The sequence below is a fragment of the Hippoglossus stenolepis genome, chromosome 2, assembly GCF_022539355.2.
Source record: "Hippoglossus stenolepis isolate QCI-W04-F060 chromosome 2, HSTE1.2, whole genome shotgun sequence".
Taxonomy (NCBI): domain Eukaryota; kingdom Metazoa; phylum Chordata; class Actinopteri; order Pleuronectiformes; family Pleuronectidae; genus Hippoglossus; species Hippoglossus stenolepis.
Genome location: NC_061484.1, coordinates 21,525,705 through 21,547,003, shown reverse-complemented (window position 1 = coordinate 21,547,003; position 21,299 = coordinate 21,525,705). Strand labels below are relative to the sequence as shown.

General features: G+C 41.5%; 1 protein-coding gene and 1 long non-coding RNA gene across 4 annotated transcripts in view; one reads left to right on the top strand and one right to left on the bottom strand.

Moving 5' to 3' along the window:
• znf827 (zinc finger protein 827) overlaps positions 1–20,964 on the top strand; it is a 66,868-nt gene extending 45,904 nt beyond the window's left edge. For 2 of the 3 annotated variants that reach the window (XM_047342237.1, XM_047342235.1), the window contains exons 7-15: positions 1,524–1,578; positions 1,714–1,814; positions 6,576–6,713; positions 8,392–8,563; positions 9,592–9,758; positions 12,307–12,516; positions 13,212–13,389; positions 16,083–16,133; positions 16,490–16,632. In XM_047342237.1, coding sequence (XP_047198193.1) covers positions 1,524–1,578; positions 1,714–1,814; positions 6,576–6,713; positions 8,392–8,563; positions 9,592–9,758; positions 12,307–12,516; positions 13,212–13,389; positions 16,083–16,131 — 1,070 coding nt within the window. In that variant the 3' untranslated portion in view covers positions 16,132–16,133; positions 16,490–16,632. Of the gene's footprint in view, positions 1–1,523; positions 1,579–1,713; positions 1,815–6,575; positions 6,714–8,391; positions 8,564–9,591; positions 9,759–12,306; positions 12,517–13,211; positions 13,390–16,082; positions 16,134–16,489 lie in introns of all 3 variants that reach the window. The other variant, XM_047342239.1, reaches the window with a different exon arrangement.
• On the bottom strand, positions 8,099–13,318 carry LOC118116862. Its single transcript, XR_004697699.2, has 3 exons — positions 13,184–13,318; positions 12,285–12,507; positions 8,099–9,708 (listed from the first exon to the last, which is right to left on the bottom strand). It is a non-coding gene; the product is annotated as an uncharacterized LOC118116862 (long non-coding RNA).
• Positions 20,965–21,299: the final 335 nt, after the last annotated feature.

Genomic DNA, 21,299 nt, shown 5'->3' with positions numbered 1-21,299 from the left:
TAATGTTTATTTGCTTGATTTACTGCAGCATTTTATGGTGGAGGCTCCCCGGCTAACCTGAAATAAAGAGCGTCTCCACTAATGTTGGGAGAAATTATAACATTTTTATGAAATGTTGTTAAGCGTCAGGTTGGATGTGATTCACCTCAGCAAGTGACTGATCGATCACAGTATAATGTTCGCTTTAATGTGATTAATCTGAGCAGCATGTTGCAATGTCTAGAAAACCCGGCACATTTTTAACAAGTAGGAGAAAATAGCAATAAACAGTCCAGACAATTACAATCAGGCTGATGTGCAAGAAAAATACGCCAGGAAGTCAGTTTAATAATCACCATGCGTGGACACATGGTTTTTATTCATTCCTCTTAAAGGTTGGGTTGTTTCCGAAACACTTTTGTCTTTTTTGATGAAATCCTCTTCACGTACTGAAAGCCATTAATAAATAAAGTCATCTAAAAATAGGCGAAAAAAGCAGATGTGTGTGGCCCTTGCAGGACTGTAATAAAAATAAAATGTATTTTGGAAATGAGGGCTGTTGAAAGGGAGTGGGATGTATCGGTTGCATATTTTCAAAGTGTAGCCTGCATGTACTATCTTTTCCAGGATTACCAACCCTAGCTTTAAAGTAGTGACATGAAATACTTGCGTAGTGCAAAAACTTTGCATATGATTGTGCATTGATTGCTGGTCTGCTGGGTACACCTACCTATACAATCCAACCAAGTAAAATACCTTTTCAAGCTTATAAACTTCATCATATATGCTGATAAAGTTCTGCAGCATTTTTAGACACCACAGTCAGTGGTCATGCTGTGTTAGATTAGGTGTTTCTAATAGTTTTGTTTCCTCGCTGACATTCAAGAGCGTCACCAGCCACAGACACACGTGTGCCATCTGCGGAGTCTAATGCAGGGTCTTAAAAATGTTTTCGTATTTTGAAAGTGTTGTTGGGCGAACTTTTCAGCCCACAGGTCGGCAGACCCACTGGAGAGACTCCCACCACTCCAGATGGCCAGCGCACCCCTGCTGGCATAGCAAACCTGTGCTTTACTGGTCGAGCTAACTTAAAGAGATGCAGAAATCAGCCACATACATTGTCTTGGTATTCGTCTCAGATATTGACCTACATGTAGGAAGGTTTCTGGGAACTTACCGACTGACTATAAACTTCAATTGGCAGCTGCCCACGTCAAGATAACTGTTCTGTAACAGCACATTTAGGACGTATTATATATTCAGCACGAACATTTATTCTTGAGTTTGGAAATATTCATTTGACAAAAGAAATTTTCCATCTCTTAGCTTTTTCAGCTATCAACATCTTGGTCTTTAGCAGTGTACAGAAGCTTCGCAGTTGTCATGGAGATGGTTGAGTTGTTATCATGTGACTTGATAAATCATGAAAACTACATAATGACTTCATATGTTGGGTTTGCAAAACAATACAATGATTAATTGGTTATGATAAAGTGTAAATATCATTATTGTATAGCTGATGAGGCATTTTTTTCTTTTTTCAGAAAAAGTCAGCAAAGCCAACAACCACAGAGACAGTAACATGGTGGGAATAAACAGGTGAGTCAGTTGAACTGCATGTGTAATTTCTCTCTATCTTAATTTTGTATTGTCACTTTTAGAATCAGTAACTTTTTTTGTTTTTTCTAATAAACTACTGTATGTGTTTAATATGATCATGTCTCTGTGTTTCAGTCCATTCTTGGATGAGTGCTTCAGACAATCACCCTTTAACCTGCGCTCCAAGAGCTCTTCTCCCGCAGAGGCCAGCTCCTCGACCCGGGCAGTATTCCATGGTAAGACACATGTAAAACACTGATGTAAAAGAACACACACATGCAGGGCTGGGAACCAGGGTGGTAGCAGGGGTACACAAACAAGAGAGTACAAGGCAAGAGATGGAGGCGCCTTACTTTGCTCGTATCGTATCTTCTAGAGCTGCACTGAATCGTTGATAAATGGATTAGCTGGTCTACAGAAAATGTATTAACAATTGTTTTGACAAATGATTAAAAGCTTTGGTCATTTTCTTCAAGCTAACCAAATATGTAATTAAACATTTAATTTGAATGTGAACATTTTGCTTTTATTCTTTGATATACTGTTCATACGTATTACCAGGTTTATCTTTATCTTTATAGTGCCTTAAAAAAAACTATATTATTTGTTCTTTATAATATGCGATAAGGAAAAGAAAGTATATACGGACACGTCTTAAAATATTTGATGATTGGTGATTATTGAGAAAAAGAATCATCAGGCTAATCAATATGAAATTAGATGGCAGTTTCAGTGGATTTGCTTATGTTGTATTAATGTTCCAAAGTCTTCTGCAGCAACAAGGGAGTAATTAACTACCAACCATCCGCCCTGCTGCTTCAGTCATAGTACAGTGTCTTCAAAGACAAACATCCATGTTTTGTCTCACTGTGGCTCTGAGAAACAACTGATTATAATGCAGTGATGCTCATTATACACGTACACACGTGGGCATGCTTTAACAGACCCTTCCTCCCTGCACACTCACAACACGCTAACTCTCACCCACTCACACAGAAGCTTTGTAGCTGGGCGAACTACAAATAAAGACATCGTTGTAAACGGCCACAACTAACCACCCCCAACTTTACACGGTCTCACCCTCATCTCCGGTAAACCTTCCCCCCACCCGTTTCATATTAAGAGCTCCACCCGGCCTATCTGCACTCTCACGCATTTCCCCAACCTGAAGGCCTCTGCCCAGGGCATCCCCTGTCTCTCCCTCCTCCCCCCTTCGTGCCATTCCAGAACTTCCTCCATGTTCCTTTGGCAGGGAGAGATCCGGAGGTTAATTAGCTTGTGCCAGCTTTGCCTGTCCCTCTGCCAGTTAATGAAAATCTGATTGGCTTCTGGGTGTCAAGAGTGTCCTGAAAGTTAATTCGCCCAGCCCACCTCCTTTTTCCCGTGTGTGTTTAAGCTTCAGATCAAGCCTCTGCTTCTTTTTCTTTTACTGTTGTACAGTTTTATTCTTGTCTCTCCCTCACATGCGTCTATCCACACCTCCTCTTTTCCTAAGTGTGTCTCTGTTGTCTTGTTTTACCTTTTCCATGTCCCAAATGCTGGTAAACAGCATTTCTAGTTGCAACAGACTAAATTTATTTTTTATTGCACATGTAAAACAATGTGTAAAATGCCTTGAAAATGTCAAGACTAAATTGCTATGTTGATGTATGTATAATTATAGAAGAATCTTCCCTCTTTTAAATCTTGACTGAGTTTGTGCTGTCCTGCCAGTAGCTTAACTGGTGATGATCTTCTGCAGTGTCTGAAGTAATCTGGTCTTATTGTGGAAAACGGAGCATTTGCCCAACAACTACTATGTTGGGCTAATATTGAAAAGTGTGAGCACTTCCATTTAAGTGAGAGAGACAGAAAAAGCGAGTAAGAGCCTGTGACGAGAGGAGTTTTACCATCTTCTCCCTCCAGCCCGGGGTTTATATCTATTCTTCATTTCTTGTTTGTGTCCCTCTCTCTCCAGCTCTAATAACACTAATTAAACCATTACCCACTTCGAGGCCCACACCAAACCCTAATTGGCTTAATCATCAGTGTGTTTGCCAGGTCGTGGCCTCGAGTCCCAGCCATTTGGCTTCTTGTCACCTTTCGCGACCAAGCCGTCCCCCAGTCTCTCATATGTGAATCAGGGCAAGTTAATGCTTTTATGGCTTATTCTGAGAATCCAAGCCGTGTAAGGTCTCGGGTTCTCAGAATAAGCTGCGCACAGACAATGATTATGGAATAAACACAGTGTGAATGGCCGGTCATAGTCGGATAGGAGGCCACTGTCACGGCAGATGCCTGCTAATGCAGCAGGTCAGGAAGTTCACGACCCGCAGGTTGACCGAGGTCGGAGGAACTCAAGTTTGTTGACACGTCTCATGTTATGACACCTTTGCCACTTGGACGGAGCCACAAACATACACATTGCCTCTGCTGATTACTTATTTAGTTTACAGACACGTGCTGATGTACTCTGGCCTATTTGCATGCCTTTACCGTCACGCAAACACACATACATACACATGCCCTCACTAACCCCTGTTACAGTGGTGCGTCACAGCTCTGCTGCAGACAGGACTCACATGACAACTGATTAGGTTGCAGCAGAATGGTTAAAACTCGAGCTGCAACTCACGCTTATTTCCGGTATTAATTTATTTGCTGATTGATTTTTTTCTTTATTAATCAATTTGTTTCTTTGTGCATAAAACATCAGAAAACAGTACAAAGATACTCAGTTTACAATGATGCTTAACAGAGGCAGGAAATTCTTACATCAGAGAAGCTCCAGCCAGTAAATATTAAACATTTTGCTTGATAATCTATTTAAATGATGTAATAATAAAACAAACAAAATAGTCTGATTTATTTTCTCTCGACTGATTAAGCAACAGATTATTTCAGGGGAGTTAAAACTGATCTACCACAGTTGCCTCCACTCATTTAAAGTTTATCTGGTCCATTTCTTGTGTCTTGGAAACCAAAGTTCCTACAAAAACACTATGAAAATACCATATAATTATTAGTCTATCAAATGGAGTTTAAACGAGCTGAGTCTCCTGAAAGTTAAGTTCCTAAAAAATATAGTTTTGTCTGAGTCAATGTCTGAGTTCGGGATTTGTTTTGAGCTCTCAACTGTACTTTGTGGCTCCCGTTCGTATACTCTCTCCGTTTTCTCTGACACGAGTCTCGCGTAGGTGGGAAAAGAGGTTAGTGGTGTATTATGCCAGAATAATTTGAAAGAATAAACATTTTTCCATCTTCACATGATACAGTTTTTCATATAGCACAGCCCTAACTCACCTAAATGATAAAATAAGATACCTAATGTATAGGTAGTGCACATTCATCTACTAAAAAAATACTTAATATTGTTCATTATATAGTAGAAAAATTATTTAAAGTCATAGGTTTTTGTATTTTGTGCTTTAATCAAAATTAATGTGCTGAATTTTCCTTTGACTGTCCCAAAAATATTAAGATTTAATACAGCAGCAGAGTTCTTTCATCCGTTTTGAAGATTGAAAATAAAACCGTGTAGCTGACAGAGATTTTTCTCCCTTTTTTTAATGCCTTGCATCTACAAACGTTTTGGCCAGGGTCTGTGTAGCGTGTTCTCTGAACAATTTAGACAATAAGTGAAAATCCTGCCTCCATCTGAACAAGTTGTACAGCACAATGATAAATGTACAGCATTTTTTTTTTCTCGTGAATTACTCTACCTTGTATTCACATCCTGGGGTTTAATTCAAGGCAGAAACTTCGATTCTTCAGAGTCTATCAAAGCATTTGAAAATACTCTCACTCGCAGTCTTTCTTTGACTATAGGATGGTGAAGCAAAAGGAAGTGATATATACAATAAGAAGAGCTACAGCGGTGCACATATGCTGCAGGCTTTAGAGCAGGGGTGGAGAACTTCTGGCCTCCGAGCCACAAACGGCCCACAGGACAATTCATAAATACAAAAACAGCAACTCAGATGTACAAAAACTCTCATGGCTGAAATTTTTTTTCTCTCCCTGCAATGAAAGAAAATAGCGAAATAGTAAGACGAACATGTCCTTCGGCTGGATTATGCATGTCATGTCGCTTTATGGCGACGGTGAAGAAAAGTCGATGGAGAATCTCGTGTTTTGTAAGAGAAAGAAGCAAATTATTATCTTTTAGTTGAAGTAAAAGACAAGTCAATTTGTAAAGTTTGAGAGAGCCACTCACGTTGATGAAACAAATCTGGAGCTTCATTGCAGCTGAACTCCGGTGCCAAACAAGCAGCTTTTAGAAGACGACATTCTGACAGAGACAGTTTACATTCACACCAGTATTCAAATATTAATGTCATTATGTCCTTATGTAGATGTGAATACATCTTAATTGCATCGTATAGTTTCATTTTGCAACAACTGCTTGACGACATGTGCCCTGGGCTATGGCGTCATTTTATAAGAGACATAGTACAGTTCTATTAATTTTCTCATCTGAAACCAGAGACCTAATCTGTACATTTCCCACACTGTTGAATTACTCTTTTTTTAAAATTCCTTAAGGAAACACGAGTGAAGAAAACAAGAATTAAAGATTGTATCACTTGAGCTGTTTAACTGATGATTAATCTCATTAAAGATGGATGAAATGAGGGTGTTCCTGTGGCCCAGTGGTTAATACACAGACCATAAACTCTAATCACAGTTGGTTCAGACCTTTGTTACCTTTATTCTCTTCCTCTGTTCTCTGTCTACTTTTTAAAATGCCCCCAAAATACCTTTTTTTTAAAAATGTAATGAACTACTGTGAATTAACACATTAATGTCAGTCAGTACGTGAGAACATACCACAGCAGTGTGTTACGGTTTCAACATCAATACATATTGAACTTGGGTTACTTTATTTTATAGCAGCTTGACTTCACAGCCTTCCTTCCACCTGCAGATGCTTTTATGGATGTCTGTGTCAGCAGTGACTGATGAGTATGTATTTTTTGTGTGCGTGTGTGTGTGCTTGCGTGTGTGTGTGCTTCCAGATTCAGAAAAGGATGATGGGGAGCCAGGGAACGGGATCGCTCAGTGGAGACTAAATGAACAGCTCTTTCCCTGTCCGGTCTGTGGCAAGGTGTTTGGACGACAGCAGACTCTTTCTAGACATCTGTCTCTACACACAGGTACACACACACAGACACACATCATCATTAGCTTATATGCACACCGCTGCCGTGCGCTGGCCATACATTTGCATGTTTTTGTGAGGGCATAGATGTTGTGTGTGAGCATGTGCTCGCTGGTGCTGGCCACGATAAGTAAATAAGGTGGACTAGACTAGATTACCCTTACTTTAAAGAGATTACTGCCATGATTAGCCTCACTGGGAAAACTGCCCTTCTAATTACCCTGATAGAAGGATGTATCTCACACACACACACACACACACAAACATAACTTCTAACGCAGCTACAATTTGGTCCCTCTCAGACATGGGAGACTTCCTCAGGATGAAGCTTTACACTCTCCAGAGTCCTGATTATTACACCGGGTTTTCAAACTTATGTTGTCTTTGGTCCCAATTGATCCATTCTACCCCATTACCGTCTTCTGTAATCCCTCTCTCGTTCCTTATTAGGAAGAGAAATTAATGAATACCATTTTATCTGAAGCAAATTAATGATGGATTAGAAATTAATGCAGCCTAGTTGGTAGAAGCAGACCAAATCACTAAGTGCACAAATGGAGACTCGTGTTCAAAATGCCCCCACACAATTGGACATGCTCTCACATTTTGCGTGCACACACCACACGATACACACACACCATCTGAGCGTGTTGGCTGTGAACAGCTTGGCCACACCACAGAGAGCAGAAGCAGGGGCATATGTCAGTGTGATGGTCTTTTTGGTTTCCCCGGCGACATAAAGGTTGCCTGGCTCCATGTCCTTGGGGCAAATGGTGTGTGTGTGTGTGTGTGTGTGTGTGTGTGTGTGTGTGTGTGTGTGTGTGTGTGTGTGTGTGTGTGTGTGTGTGTGTGTGTGTGTGTGTGTGTGTGTGTGTGTGTGTGTGTGTGTGTGTGTGATGGGGAATTAAGAAGATGTGTTATTATGTTGATTTGTTTTGGGATAAAAATGGAAGATTGTGTTTGTGCATTTAAATTTCTTTTTAGTTTAGTGCTATTTACATTTTAAGCTCTTCAAAATGTGCCTGTTGGTGCGTGGCATCTTTACACAGCCGCCACTTCTCAGTCAACCTTTAAGTCAATATGATGAGCACTGTTTGAGAAAATTGAAGGAAAAACAGAGAGAGATTTCTACATCTATAGTTGGACTAGTCACCATTAAACCATTCAAAATGTACCTTTTGGTGTGTGGTGCTAAACAAATAGCACAAAGCAGCATTTTGTGATGCTACCCCATCGTCTGTGAAGTCCTTGTATGAGGGGTTAGGGTTGGTCTCTGCATCTCCATGGATCATTAGAAATAGAGCCACCATGTTTGAAGTCGATTGGATAAGCGCTTGTTGAGAAAATCGAAGGATAGACAGAAAGACAGCAAGTCACACAGAGATTTCTAAATTTATTTGTAGGATATTGCTCCGAAATCAGGTGAAATTATGTTCAAACACGTCTCGAATTATTACCATCTTGTGACTCTGAAAAGTTGATTTTGTCTTCCTCTTCCCGGGATCAGAGTTACAGCTGGGGTCAGGGGAAGGTGAGGCAGGGTTAGGCATTAAGTAATTAGGTTTAAGCTTGCTTTAAAGGCTTGGTGGCTGAGGGCAACTTAATGAAATATCATCTGAGGTAATGTTTACACTCACCCAGGGTCCTGTGTCTGTGTGTGTGTTGTGTTGCAGAAGAGAGGAAGTACAAGTGTCACCTGTGTCCTTACGCTGCCAAGTGCAGGGCTAACCTCAATCAGCACCTGACCATCCACTCTGTCAAGCTGGTCAACACGGACACTGAGCAGATCGTCAGCGCCGTTACAGCCGACTCTGCTGAGCGCAAGAACTGCCCCTACTACTACAGGTAGTAAGAACAGAACAAAACACCACTCTGACCTCTACACTGTCTCAAACCACGACTGGAGACGAGAATGGAGCCTGATCACAGCATTTTGGATCAATCTGTATCTGCTGTTTGATGTCCAATTAAATCCTGATATATTTTTTCATTTAATTTTTCCACAACTGCTCTGTTTTATTTGTCTATTTTCTATTGTTGTGAGCCAGTTATTTGGACATAAAAGACATTCTGGGAAATGTGCTTATTCGCCCAAAGCTGAATCAATATCCTACTCGTTATCTGTTTGTTCAATTTGAATCTACAGTCAGGAGACAGTTGGCTTATTATTATTATTATAAAAGTTAGAGAAACATTTAACCGTGCTCAGTTGTAAGGTTAAAAAAGTGGGGAAAAAACCTTCCTCTAAATGCAGCTATAAATCTCATTGATTAAACATTATCTCTTGTGAAAATTGATTGCATTGAAACTAAGTCTGAGTGATATGAAACTGCTAATTGGTTTCAATGATCTACCTCTGATTTGTAAAAATGTTTTCTAAAATGTGTCACTCAGGAGCAAAAATCAATCTTTAAACTCAAAATTAAGACACTTACTATGGTAATTAATTTTTAATTTTGATAAAGTCTTTGGCCATGTCACCCAGCTCTACAGGAAACTTCACAGTGATGTCTCCTTAGTGACTTCAAGATGTTTTTGTTGATTCATGTAGAATTTTGACCACACCCAGGTAAACTGTCCCACTTTGACAGCTTCTTGGCTGTAGCTTCATATACCATACACTATATATACTATTGTATAGAGAGAGTAGTACCAGGCCTCTAATCTACATCTTGACAAGAATGCAAATATATTTCCCCAAAATGTCTCCTCAGGAGAACTGTATTATTTCAGTTAACTATCAGTTTAAAAGATGTGAATCAGCTCTGAACCATTTTATAATTAATGCAAACATAATGTCGCACTAAAGCTGACTGGCCCCCGTCTCATTCTCACCATCCTCCTTCCTTTTTCCCTCTCTGTTTTCTGTCCAGCTGCCATGTGTGTGGTTTCCAGACGGAGCTGAACGCCCAGTTTGTCAGCCACATGTCGCTCCATGTGGACAAGGAGCAGTGGATGTTCTCACTCTGCTGCAGCGTCTGCGACTATGTCTGCATGGAAGAGAATGACATGAAGAGCCACATTAGTACTGGACATGCAGGTACACATTCTTCAATAATGATTGGCAGCCCCCTGGTTCTGAGTGACTGCATCAATAGTCAATCAATCCTGTCATTGAAAGGAAGATCCAGTTATTCTACATCCTATTTTTTCAGTGAATCAATGAGCTGCTTTGTCTGCAAAACATCCGAAAAATACCAGTCGCTATTTCTTCCAGCCCAAGGTGACATCTTCCTTATTAAATATCACAAAGAAAAGTATCATCCTCTTCACTACTGAGGAGCTGACACTAGACCATGGTAGGATTTATAATAACCTTAAATAATAAAATCAGTAAATCCACTTCTCATTTTATCTGTAGTGTAATGTTGCAGGGTTCTGAAACACATCCTTGATTCAAACCCCAGAAAAATGATTTCCTGTGAGTTAAATTACTCTCACATGATTGAGTAGGTGGTAGCTCACACATTGTGGCTCTTGTTCGCCGCTCAGAATAGAAATACAGTGCATTATTAGGACAGTGACACATTTTTCTGTTGTTTTAGCCCTGCACTCAATCATTGTGTAAATTTAAACAATGACGGAGGTTAAAAAGCTGGTTTTCAGCTTTAAGGGTTTGAAGTTACACTGCAGTTTTTATGATGATTTTACAGACTCAGGCCTTTGGTGGGAAAATGTAGGGCACAAAGGCCTTTGAGGGGAAATTAAAGGATTTGGAGATTAATTTATAATAATATATGTTCACTGTTCAAATACTTGATATGAAAGTATATCAGCAAGGATGCTGTGAAGTGGAGACACAACCATGTAAGAGTAATTTACACTTGATAAACACAGTTCAGTATCAGTTCAGAGGACACAGGGAAAGACGCACAGCAGAATTGGGTTTCACAAACAAGCCTCCTCCTCCACTCGACCTTCTCTGGACTTTTAAAGCTGCCGGTCTGAACCTCTGGTGGTCGATATGAGTGTTTTTGTCTAAACAGCTTTGTCTGGTTTATTGCTGACGTTTTGTTCTTTCGCTGTTCCTCACTGTATGTGTGCGCATGTTGGCTTCTTGTGTGGGTGGGTGGGATTGTCCGGCCCAGACAGCTGAGGGGTCTTTCAGAGGCCACAGTGGCCTTGTTTATCTGAGAAGGTTGGCCCTTATCGTGCCTGAGGGGGAGAAAAATCAATAGGCCTTGGGTCCTTTGGAGACAATCTGGGTTTACGATGCCACTGTGGCCATCTTTTAAGTCTCTCAGCCAGGCTTGGCATTTATCTCAGTCTTGCACAAGATGGACACCACCAGCAAACACACAAGAGCATCTCTCATAGTCACCTTCATTCTTTTTACAAACATGCATTTTATTTTCTGCATGCGAGGATTTTGATTTGTTAAAGTCCAGCCCTGTTTGTTAAAGAGTCTGACCTTAAGAGGGTCAGGTGGACACAGCACCATTTAGAGGTAACCCTGACAGACTGTAAAAGCCTGGTTATCTGGTCAAATGCGTGGACACGCCCCGGCGAGAGATGGCAGAGCTCAGCAGGTGTTACAGTTCAAGCGGACCCCCTGTGAAGTGCGGAGTCTGCACAGGGAAAGAGGGTTGGTTGGGTGCCCTTCTCAGTGGGGGGAGAAGGTGGTGAATTATGTGACAGTATTCCTTAATATCTGTCCCTGGATTCTCGGGAAGACGAGACTTTTGCTTCCTCCTTTTTCGTTCCTATATCGTGAATGCTGCCGTGCTGTCTCAGGTAAAAGACAAAATGGAATATTTTTTTCCGTTAAGGTATATTTCAAGGTCAAGGCCCACTGGTTCGTGTCTTTTTTTTTTCTGCTTTTGCTTACATTCTGTGGCATTAACCCTTTAGATATAGTAAGAAAAGGCAAGTAGATGCTAAATACTGCAGCAGTGGAGATAAAAGCTTCCTCAAGCTGTTTCAATACTGTATTCAGGCTGCAGCTAAGACTGTGCTACGAATGACCCTGGTATATTTAGATTTGATTGAAGCCAGTTAATCATGTCTTCTCCTACTGAACAATCCCTTGTATCCAAAATCATGAGCATAGCGTGCGTGCAGTCCTGTAGTTTTTAGACTCAGCCGTGTGTGTGTGTGTATTAAAAAGATAGGTCAACCATTTCAGGATCCGTGTAGCCTTTTCTCCCTCCTTTCACTCCCTCCTGAGTGAATGCCCTTTGTTGAGCTGTGCCCTGAGATGCTCCCGCCATCTTAGCTCCTTCGGCCATGACCCGCACTTCTCACCCCTCTTGCTCGCCCCCTCCCCATCTAATTCCCTCTCTTCCTAGTGAATTGCAGACTTAGAGAAGGGGGATCAATAAAAGCACACTGCATGTTGATTGGACTGGCAGCAGGGCCTCAGACAGAGCACATGACTGTCGAGGCTGCCTGCTTCTGTTCTGTTTGTGTGAATGTCAATGTGTGGTGCACATAACGATGAGGATCTTGAAACAGATTTCTGCAGGTGTTTCTAAAATATCTTTCTCCTGGGTTATTCTAAAGCCATGGAACTGATTCAGTTTTCCCATAACATTGTATTTCCATTATAATAAAAAAGGATTTCTACCTTTCTGTCCTTTTGTCTCCAGGTTTAAATTCAAGAAGTCCCCTCAGTGAGACCAAGAGCACTTCCTCGTCCCTCTCGGCCCTCAGCGATTCACTCAACAGTTCGGAAGGTGGAGACCTCGCCCACGGTAACGAAGAACTCAAGAGCCTGCTTGCCCCGCCCTCCTCCACCGGCAGCCAGTCCAGCTCCGGGAGCCACTCGGGATCAGGAACTGAGGACAAGTCTGACAAAGGCAAGAAACCATTTTTCATTTTATAATTTTAAAGCTCCACAAAATTTAGCCGTACTGGGTAATAATACAAAGATATGGTGTCAGGCGAAAACATAAATGTTCACTCACTACAACTCCCTACAAAATATACCAATTCATCCAGAAGAGCTGCAGAAAATTGTAAATGAACGTTACATGTTGAGTTCATTATCGTAATTGCGTGTTTTGAATAATTGTTTCTCGTTCCATTAAAGAGGCACTCCACCAATTTTTACTCAGGAAGACTAATGTACTTGTCAATAGGAGCAGGCTCGGTTTGATCACGTCTGACACCTGTTTTTCATTCTGACATATACAGTTTTGCTTCTGTTGCGTGTTAGAAACGTCATCAACGTGCCCACTCGGCGTTCTCCAAAGTTTTTATCAGGGGCCTGGCAGAATGAACTGTGGTTAACTCTGGAGCAACTCACACTCACATACTGGCACCCCAGAAAATTTCAGGAGATTATCCAGAGTTCAGTGCATGTCTGAAAGCGGCTTGATAAAATGGTCTCAGGGGTTATCTAGAGTCGGCCGGTAAGACTACAAATGTATAATAACAATCAGTCTTGCCGAGTCTTAAGTTTAAACAGACTCTGCTTCAGAAAATCACAAACCCTAAAAAAAACCTGACTCTGTCTTAACTCACCCTCTTATCCTCCTGCTGCTCTCTCCAGGCTTTGAGTGTGTCTTCTGCAACTTTGTGTGCAAGACGCGCAGCATGTACGAGCGGCACCTCCAGATCCACCTCATCACGCGGATGTTCGAGTGCGACGTGTGCCACAAGTTCCTGAAGACGCCCGAGCAGCTGCTGGAGCACAAGAAGTGCCACACCGTCCCCTCCGGAGGGCTCAAGTAAGGAAAGCAAGTACAGACAGAGGTTCCTAACTCCGCCCATCCCTCCCCCCCCTCCCTCACCCTTCACCCGTTCAACTCACTGCACTCAAAAACACACACGTACAGCAAGTGCACGTTCATAGAGCAGTGATAGAAGTATGCTATTCCAGAATATGTCAATTTGGCTTCATTTTGATAAAAGAGAAAAGTAATATGTAGGAGTTTCAGGCATTCTCTTAAATGCACCATTTAAATATAAAATAACTTGAAGGATTTATAAAAATAACCGGCTGATTTTATCATTGTTCTTTTTAATAAGAGCTTTATTTTTTGATGCTGGTAACCTAAGCTCATTAATAAGGTAGAAACACAGAAACATGGTCTATTTGAAGATTGTTCTCATTGTGTCCTGAATCAGTTAACCTCACTTTAATGTTCATTATCTGCAGCCAGCAAACGAAATGATACAAGCTGTAGTTGTGCTCGCAGTCTCTCTCTTGTCTCTTGGCAAGTGTAACTTATTAGACAGTAGTCTGTGGGCCTGCAGTGGCGGCTCTGAACATAAGGGAGAGTGGAAAGGAGATGGAAATTGGCTTCCCCTCAGGGTCTGTTGTTCCACTGCCCACAGCTAACAAGCATGCCAACGAAAAAATATCTGATGGAACCTGCATTTCAGAAAGACACTTTTTCCCCCCCAATACAGATCCTCTGTATTCTCTACTGTGTATTATGTAAAATGTGTTGGCACATGAAGAAAACAATCATTTGGAAGCGACTGCAGACAGTCTCTAAACTCAAATGTCAGATGATTTACATTTGTAACATCATAGACTGGACTCAGACACAAGTCGATCCAAATGTAAATGGAACAAAACTAATGCAGGCTTTTCAAGCCTCAGACATCTAATGCACAGAATCCATCTTTTGAAAAAGACTCAAAAGAGAAGCTTTTCAATACATTGTCCAAATGGACAGGATAAAGGCCTCTCCATATAGAACCAGAATGGCTCTCAGAGAGCAAAAATCTCAGCCAAGAACCAATAGTCCCTTTATGAAACAACATTTAAATTCACTAGATTTTCATCAAGACCCATGAATGATTCTCCAAGAAATCAACAAAAACAAACAAACGCAGACAAAACGATAACAAAAAGTCTTTATCGTCGCAGTTTCCTTAAATTTAAACAAGTCTCACGTTATCTCAGCAAGTTATTGGTGGCTGATGACTTCAAGATTCACTCTTCAGACCAAACACAAGACAGTAAAGTGCAGTAAAAATTATAGTAACAAGAAGTAAAGAAAGAAAAGATTAATACACACAACTGAATGAAATTACACACATTGAATAAGTAGATGAGACATTTTTTTTTATTTATTAAGATCCATGAGTTATTCCCTGGGAAACTCCATCTAGCAATTTTAAGAAAAGTGATAAACAGACACACATGCACCTGCATATTAACCACGGTGATGTTATTCTATAACTTAACACAGCCTTATTTTTCCAATACTGACTGTTTATTTATTTTTTTGCTCTAGTCCCCTCCCATGCTTCCCTCTCCATCTCCATTCCCCAGTCCCTCAGGAGCCTTTGTTGTACTGTGACACGTTTATGTCCCATTTCAGGCCTGTCAAGCGAACGTAAAGCCCATCTGTTGACCTCAACACCCACAACACACACCGATCATGTTCTTAGTCCAATAACAATAATGTATTCTCACACATTCAGGGTGGGGTTTGGGGATTTAAAAAAAAAAAACTTCTATACATGAACACATTTTCCCTAAAGGTTAAAGAAAGAAATCGCACATGTAGAGCATTTTGTAAGGATTCATTTCAAGTAACACCAACCATTTCCTTTTTTTGGTTTGAGTTCTCATAACTCCAATCCGTACATTTGCAGACCCATCGAGTGTCATTATGATTATCGCCTCATCTCGTCATGAACAAAGATCTGTGTTCCACATCTTTTTTCTGTGCGGTCATTAGTGGAGTTAGGATGTTTGTAACATGTGTGGAAACGGTAGCATTTCACTGAGCGTTAAACCAGGAATGCTGCAGCAAAGTTACACTGCTATTTAATACACTGATGCTGTAGATAACAGGGACACAAACACACAAGAAGCCCAGTCGTAGTCCCAAAGATATTCACACAGCGTCTATTAGTCATTAATTTGAGGACTCGCTTGTAGCTGTAGTGTGTGAGTGAATAAATAAATGTAAAGGAGGGTTTGTAACAGTTGTAAATGTCTCTTCTGTCTGCTGTGAATGTTTTTGAAGCCAGATTGATTTCTTTAAGGCAGCATTTTAAAAGGGAGATAAACAGGTTGTGGCTATTTTAGATTCTTTTCATTCTACAGAGGAGAATGAGAGAGTCCTTTTGATATTCCTTGTATTTAACTTTATTCAATGTCTCTGCTGTATTGTTTAAATCTGCACAGGCTGGTTTTACAGTCTCTTAATTTATGTAAACCACATGTATATTTACTGAAAACAGCAGGCAGGTTTAGCCAAATTGTAAAAGTTAATGGACGTTAACAGGAAATTGACTCAAATTTCCTGACCTCAAGTCCAGAACAAGATGTTTTGTCCCAGTCTGGCGTGTATACACTTGAGCAATGTGAAGTGTTTTTATATATGTAGGAGTGTGTAGAGAGGGAGAGAGGGCCTTGACCATTTCGAGGTTTTTCTGAGGTGATTCTGTTCTGCAGGGTTTGTGAAGCGCTTTGGGGCCCAGAGCAGATGAAAGGTGCTATTTAAATGTAAGTGCCACTCCATTCCTTCATTTCCCTTCATGTCCTTCTGCTCCGATCCTTTCTCCAGCCTGTCAACCCTCCTCCTCTCCCTCCCACACACACACATATATACACATACACCTGATCACCTCAATTCTGCCATCATTAAACTGCCACACATACCACCATGAGCAAACAGAACTGTACATGATACACACTTTTCCTTTATCTGTCCTCCTCCTTTTCATCACTTTGTGTTATTCAATTTCAAGTTGTGTTAGGTGGTTGTGAAACGTACACTTTGCCAACGACTGTCTTTTGCTTCTGTGTGTGTCGTGTCCTCCCTCCCTACCTCCCTGCTTCCCTTTCGTTGCATTACCCAGGTGCCCTTTCTGCATCTACTCCACCAATCGTCCAGCGGCCATGGAGTGCCACCTTAAGACGCACTGTAAGATGGAGTACCGCTGCCGCATCTGCCAGGGACTGTGGCCCGACCAGGCTTCATTGGAGGCCCACATGCGCGGGCACCGCCTGGGCAACCACTACAAGTGTGAGCAGTGTGGCTACTTGTCCAAGACGGCCAATAAGCTGATCGAGCATGTGCGTGTGCACACGGGCGAGCGGCCCTTCCACTGTGACCGCTGCTCCTATAGCTGCAAGCGCAAGGACAACCTCAACCTGCACAAGAAGCTGAAGCACGCGCCGCGCCAGACTTTCGGCTGCCAAGAGTGCCCTTTCACCACGACTCACCCTTTTGTCTTCAGCCGCCACCTCAAGAAACACCAGAGTGGAGGAGCGGGGGGACTGGACGAAGGCTTAGGAGGAGAGGAGGAGGAAGAAGATGAGGAGGCAGGAGAGGAGGAGCTGCCTTTCGAGGGAACATCGCCGGGGGGCTCATCGTTGCAGAAGAGTGGCGAGAAGTTCCTGTTCGGCGGAGGAGGAGGAAGCAGCGGAGGGAGTGGGAGTAACAGCCCCCTCATGGGTCTAACAGCGTCCCAGGCGCTCCAGTCCGTTGCCCTGTCATTCACACTGGGCAAATCCAAACACCTGGACGCCAAAGGTCCTCTGCACCGCTTGGTCAGCGCCAACGGCAACAACGCCACGAGAAACCCCGGCGGCTCAAGCAGCATCAGCCCCTCCCTCTTCCTCCCCTCCTCCCGCCACGTGTTCGAGCAGTACAGGAACTGCGACCGGGCGCACCTGATCCCCCTCACCACCCTGTTCACCCACAACAGCCGCTTCACATTCCACTCGCACCTCCACTCCAGATGGCGGCCCGCCACAACTCCTCTCCTCTTCTCCTCCAACTCGGCCTCCCCCTCCCGCTCTCCCCCCTCACCCACCTCCCACAAACACTCCTTCCTGGCCTACCTGGGACTGATGGAGAGGGCCAAGACTGTTTGACCTCGCCCACCTCCTCCTCTCCTCGCTCGTTCCCTCACTCCTCGGACGGTGGCGTGAATGACACTAGACCACTGCATCGGGAGCAACATCTTTTCCAATCAGACCAGCAGAATAAGCTGGACCAGACAAACTTATTAAAGAAAAGAGAAAAAAAACATTTATAAGAGAAAAAGGCTGTACATGCTAAAAATGCATTTATATCAAAAAGCTGCTTTTCTTATCAGTTCTATCAATTGAATTATTACTACTTCAGCTACTACTCTCTATTACCTTTTTGTTTTCTGTTTTTAAAAGTCTGAATGACCTGGACCCAGTTGCATTATCTAAGGAAACTAACATATCTCAGTTTTATAGATCTTTTTTCTTTAGTCGTTTGATGAGATAAAAAGACGAAAACAAAACTTGCAAGTGCTACATTTTAGTGCATTTTTGTCTATTGCTATTATGCATCGAAATAGCATGCCTGTTTCTGTGTTCCAACTAGCTTTGACGTCATTAGGAAGCTAAAGTCGAGATATCCTGAAGTGTTAGCGGTGCGACCGAACCAATGAAACGGCATGCTTTTCATTGGAAAAGGCACGTTTCCAAAGCAACGCCTCAAACCACGCACTTACCTTATTTATCAATCTTGTACATAGTTTTGTAGCCCCTCCCATCTTTTTGATTTCTGTTGGTCTTTTGTATAATGGTGAAACCATATTATGCATAGCTGCTGCCTGATATCACTTCTGTCTCAGAACAAATCTTATTTTCAAGGGTTACAAGCTCATTTAAATTTTTTTTTGTGTAAGCTAATAGAACAGAAAATAAGCTGTGATGATGTAAATATTCAAATCTGTAAATTGAATATATTCAAAATGACCCAACAACAGCGAGAAACATTTTTATTTCTAACAATTAGACTTAATATGAATGTTAAATCCCTCAGACGACGAATACGCCATAATATTCTTCTGAGACCAAGTGGATATCAGCGCAGGTTCATATGCAGAACTGTGTATCACGCACCTGTACTTAGAAGAGATATATGAGATAACTGTTTTGTGGTGGTGACCGGCCTGGGTCAGCGAGCTGCCCACAGCCAAGGTCACCACAGGCCGATTCAATGGTGCTTTTTGGAGCTTTTTGTAATTTTTTGTGTACAAAAAAATTGAAAAAAAATCTGTTCCAAAATGACTTGAATGAATGTATTTTTGTTTATGTACATGGAAAAAGAAGTGACGCAGAAGTGTGAGCAGGGACGTCTTCTGTGCCGGTCAAGGCGGGAAAGTCGGTGTGTTTGGTGGCCTTCTGTGTCCTTTTCTTTGGTTTTTTGTCATTTTTACATTTTTTTACTGAGCCTTTTACATCATAATAAAACGTTTTCTACTAACATCCATAGAGCACCTATCGGGATGAGAGAGAAAAGAAAACGCTCCTGTAGGTGCGACGCTGAAGCGAAGCCGTTCACACGTGCCGCATTAGATGGCTTCCGTTAGTCTGGCTGACACGGTACTGCTCGATACCCTCCCTCCCGTCGACCTTTTGAGTTTTTATTGCACTTACTGTAGCTACACTTCAAGCCAAAAGCACTTAAATCTTTTATTTTCATTTTTTTTTTTTTTTAAGTGCAAACTTAGATCTACCACGTCACTGTAATGTGAAGTAGACAGTCATCGCTGGAAATGACTCAATCAAAACATCCCTTAGTTTCACATGTAGACATTTCTCTGCCTCCGTACAGAGCCCCCTCCCTTTAAGTCAGCCGAGAAAAAAACATTTTAATCTGTAAATGACTTCTTGCTTCAGAGAATAAGGAATGGAGCATTTTACAGAGTCGCTTCCATCAACTAGGTCCAATTTATCTTGATTTAGGGATACATTTTATTCTATATTCTGAGTTTCAGCAGAAAGATGTCGTTTGCAAAGCTGGTTTTTCTCTTTTTCTCAGCTGACCCTGAGGAGGGAGGGGGGGGCTCCATAGCCTCCGTGAAAACCGGAGAAAGTAAATTAATACAAATTGCATGAATTAGACAGTGGAGGTTAAGCTCTCCCTGGGAACTCAAAAGTCCCAGGCTAAATTGTGATCGCCAATTTTGCACAGTGCTGCACTTTTTGATTATGAGAATATGTATTTATCCATTTAATGCTCAACAAGAAGAGTGTGTTTTGTGAGGTGGGGCAGCGTAGTACAAGCGTTTTATTTTTGGAAAAGCTTTACCTGTCATCAATCGTGCTTGTGTTCCAAGTTGTCTTCAAGCCAAAATCCCTTATTTGTAAAGGGATTGTTTCTTTTCTTTGTCATTTCCTTTTCTTTTGTCTATTTTGCTCATGTGTTTTGTTACAATGACTCAATGTTGCTTTTTTTTTTCTACTTAAATCTTGTCAGAAAAATGTTGATTGGACAGAAAACATGACTTGTCAAGACCAAAATGTACGTCGTGGCAGGATGTGATGTTAGGATTGAATCCGTCACGTCCTGCTCCGGAGCGATGTCCTCGATTGTCTCCCTTTTTACACTGTTTGATTGTTCCTTTTTGCTCGGTCAATGCCTGGCATGCTGTCTCTGGAGTGAAAGGAGCATCCCTCCAACACACACACACACACACACACACACACACACACACACACACACACACACACACACACACACACACACACACACACACACACACACACACACACACACTCTCTCTCTCCTTGTACTATCTATGTTATCTTTTATACTCTAGTGCCACTTGGTGGAAGGAAACCACCTGAGACTTCTGAGAATAAGTCAAACTAATTGTCAGGGTCCACGAGAAGAAAGAAGCTGAAGAGAAAAAACGAGAATGTGTCCACTCTTGACACCTTTTTAAAAATGTCTGCCTTTTAATATAATCATGAATGGCTGCACTTCTTTATGTCCCCCCGGGTTCGAGTGTAATGTTTCAAAAGGCAACACGGCTCTTATCCTTTTTAAATTAAAAAAATAACAGTATTCTTTTAAGCACTTATTCTGTTTATTTTGCCCGATCGTGTGCAGCACAGAGACTTTTTTTGTTTGCTTTCAAAGCTTGACTACCTTTTCGGCACTTCAGAGTATGCATGACATTGCCCTCGCTCTAGTTCTTCAGCACTTAATTGTGTTTAAAACTAACTCCCTCGGTTGCATTTAGTTAGCATCAGCCTGCACTGTCCTACAATCAGTTAGCTTTACGTTTGGCTGTGTTTTTATGATTAGAAAAGGCTCAACTCTCTTTTCTTTTGGCACTCGGTAAAGATGTGTATGTGCTGTATAAAGCTTTTTTTTATTACTCCATTGTTAAGGCTGTACAGGGTTGTGACGATAACTGGTAAATAGATCATTTGTACTTTTTTTTTTTTTCGGTTTTGTATTTGTTTGTTTTTTTATGTTTGGCATTATTTTATGTTCAACTTGCCAGATCTAAATGTAACAGGATTTGAAAGTAAAGCTTACATCAGATATCACGTCTGTTGTCTCCTTTCTCTTTGTTGTTTTGGTTCCAACAGTGTCACTGCTTCACTGTGTTAAAGATGTAAGTTTCATGATTGTAAGATGCTCAATGCCTCGTACAAAAATAACCCAATAAATCAACTAATTTGTTGATTAAATATTAGAAAATTGAAGAACACCACAAAATTCCAGCCGCTCAAGTATGAACATGTTTCTAAAAGAGCTTTTTTATATTATTTTATATTAGTTTAATGTCCTTTGGTTTTGGCCGACTGTCCGGACAAGCCTTTTGAAGTTTTTCTTACTATTTTTTGACATTTCACAGATTTAATTCTGTGTTGGGAAAACAGTTA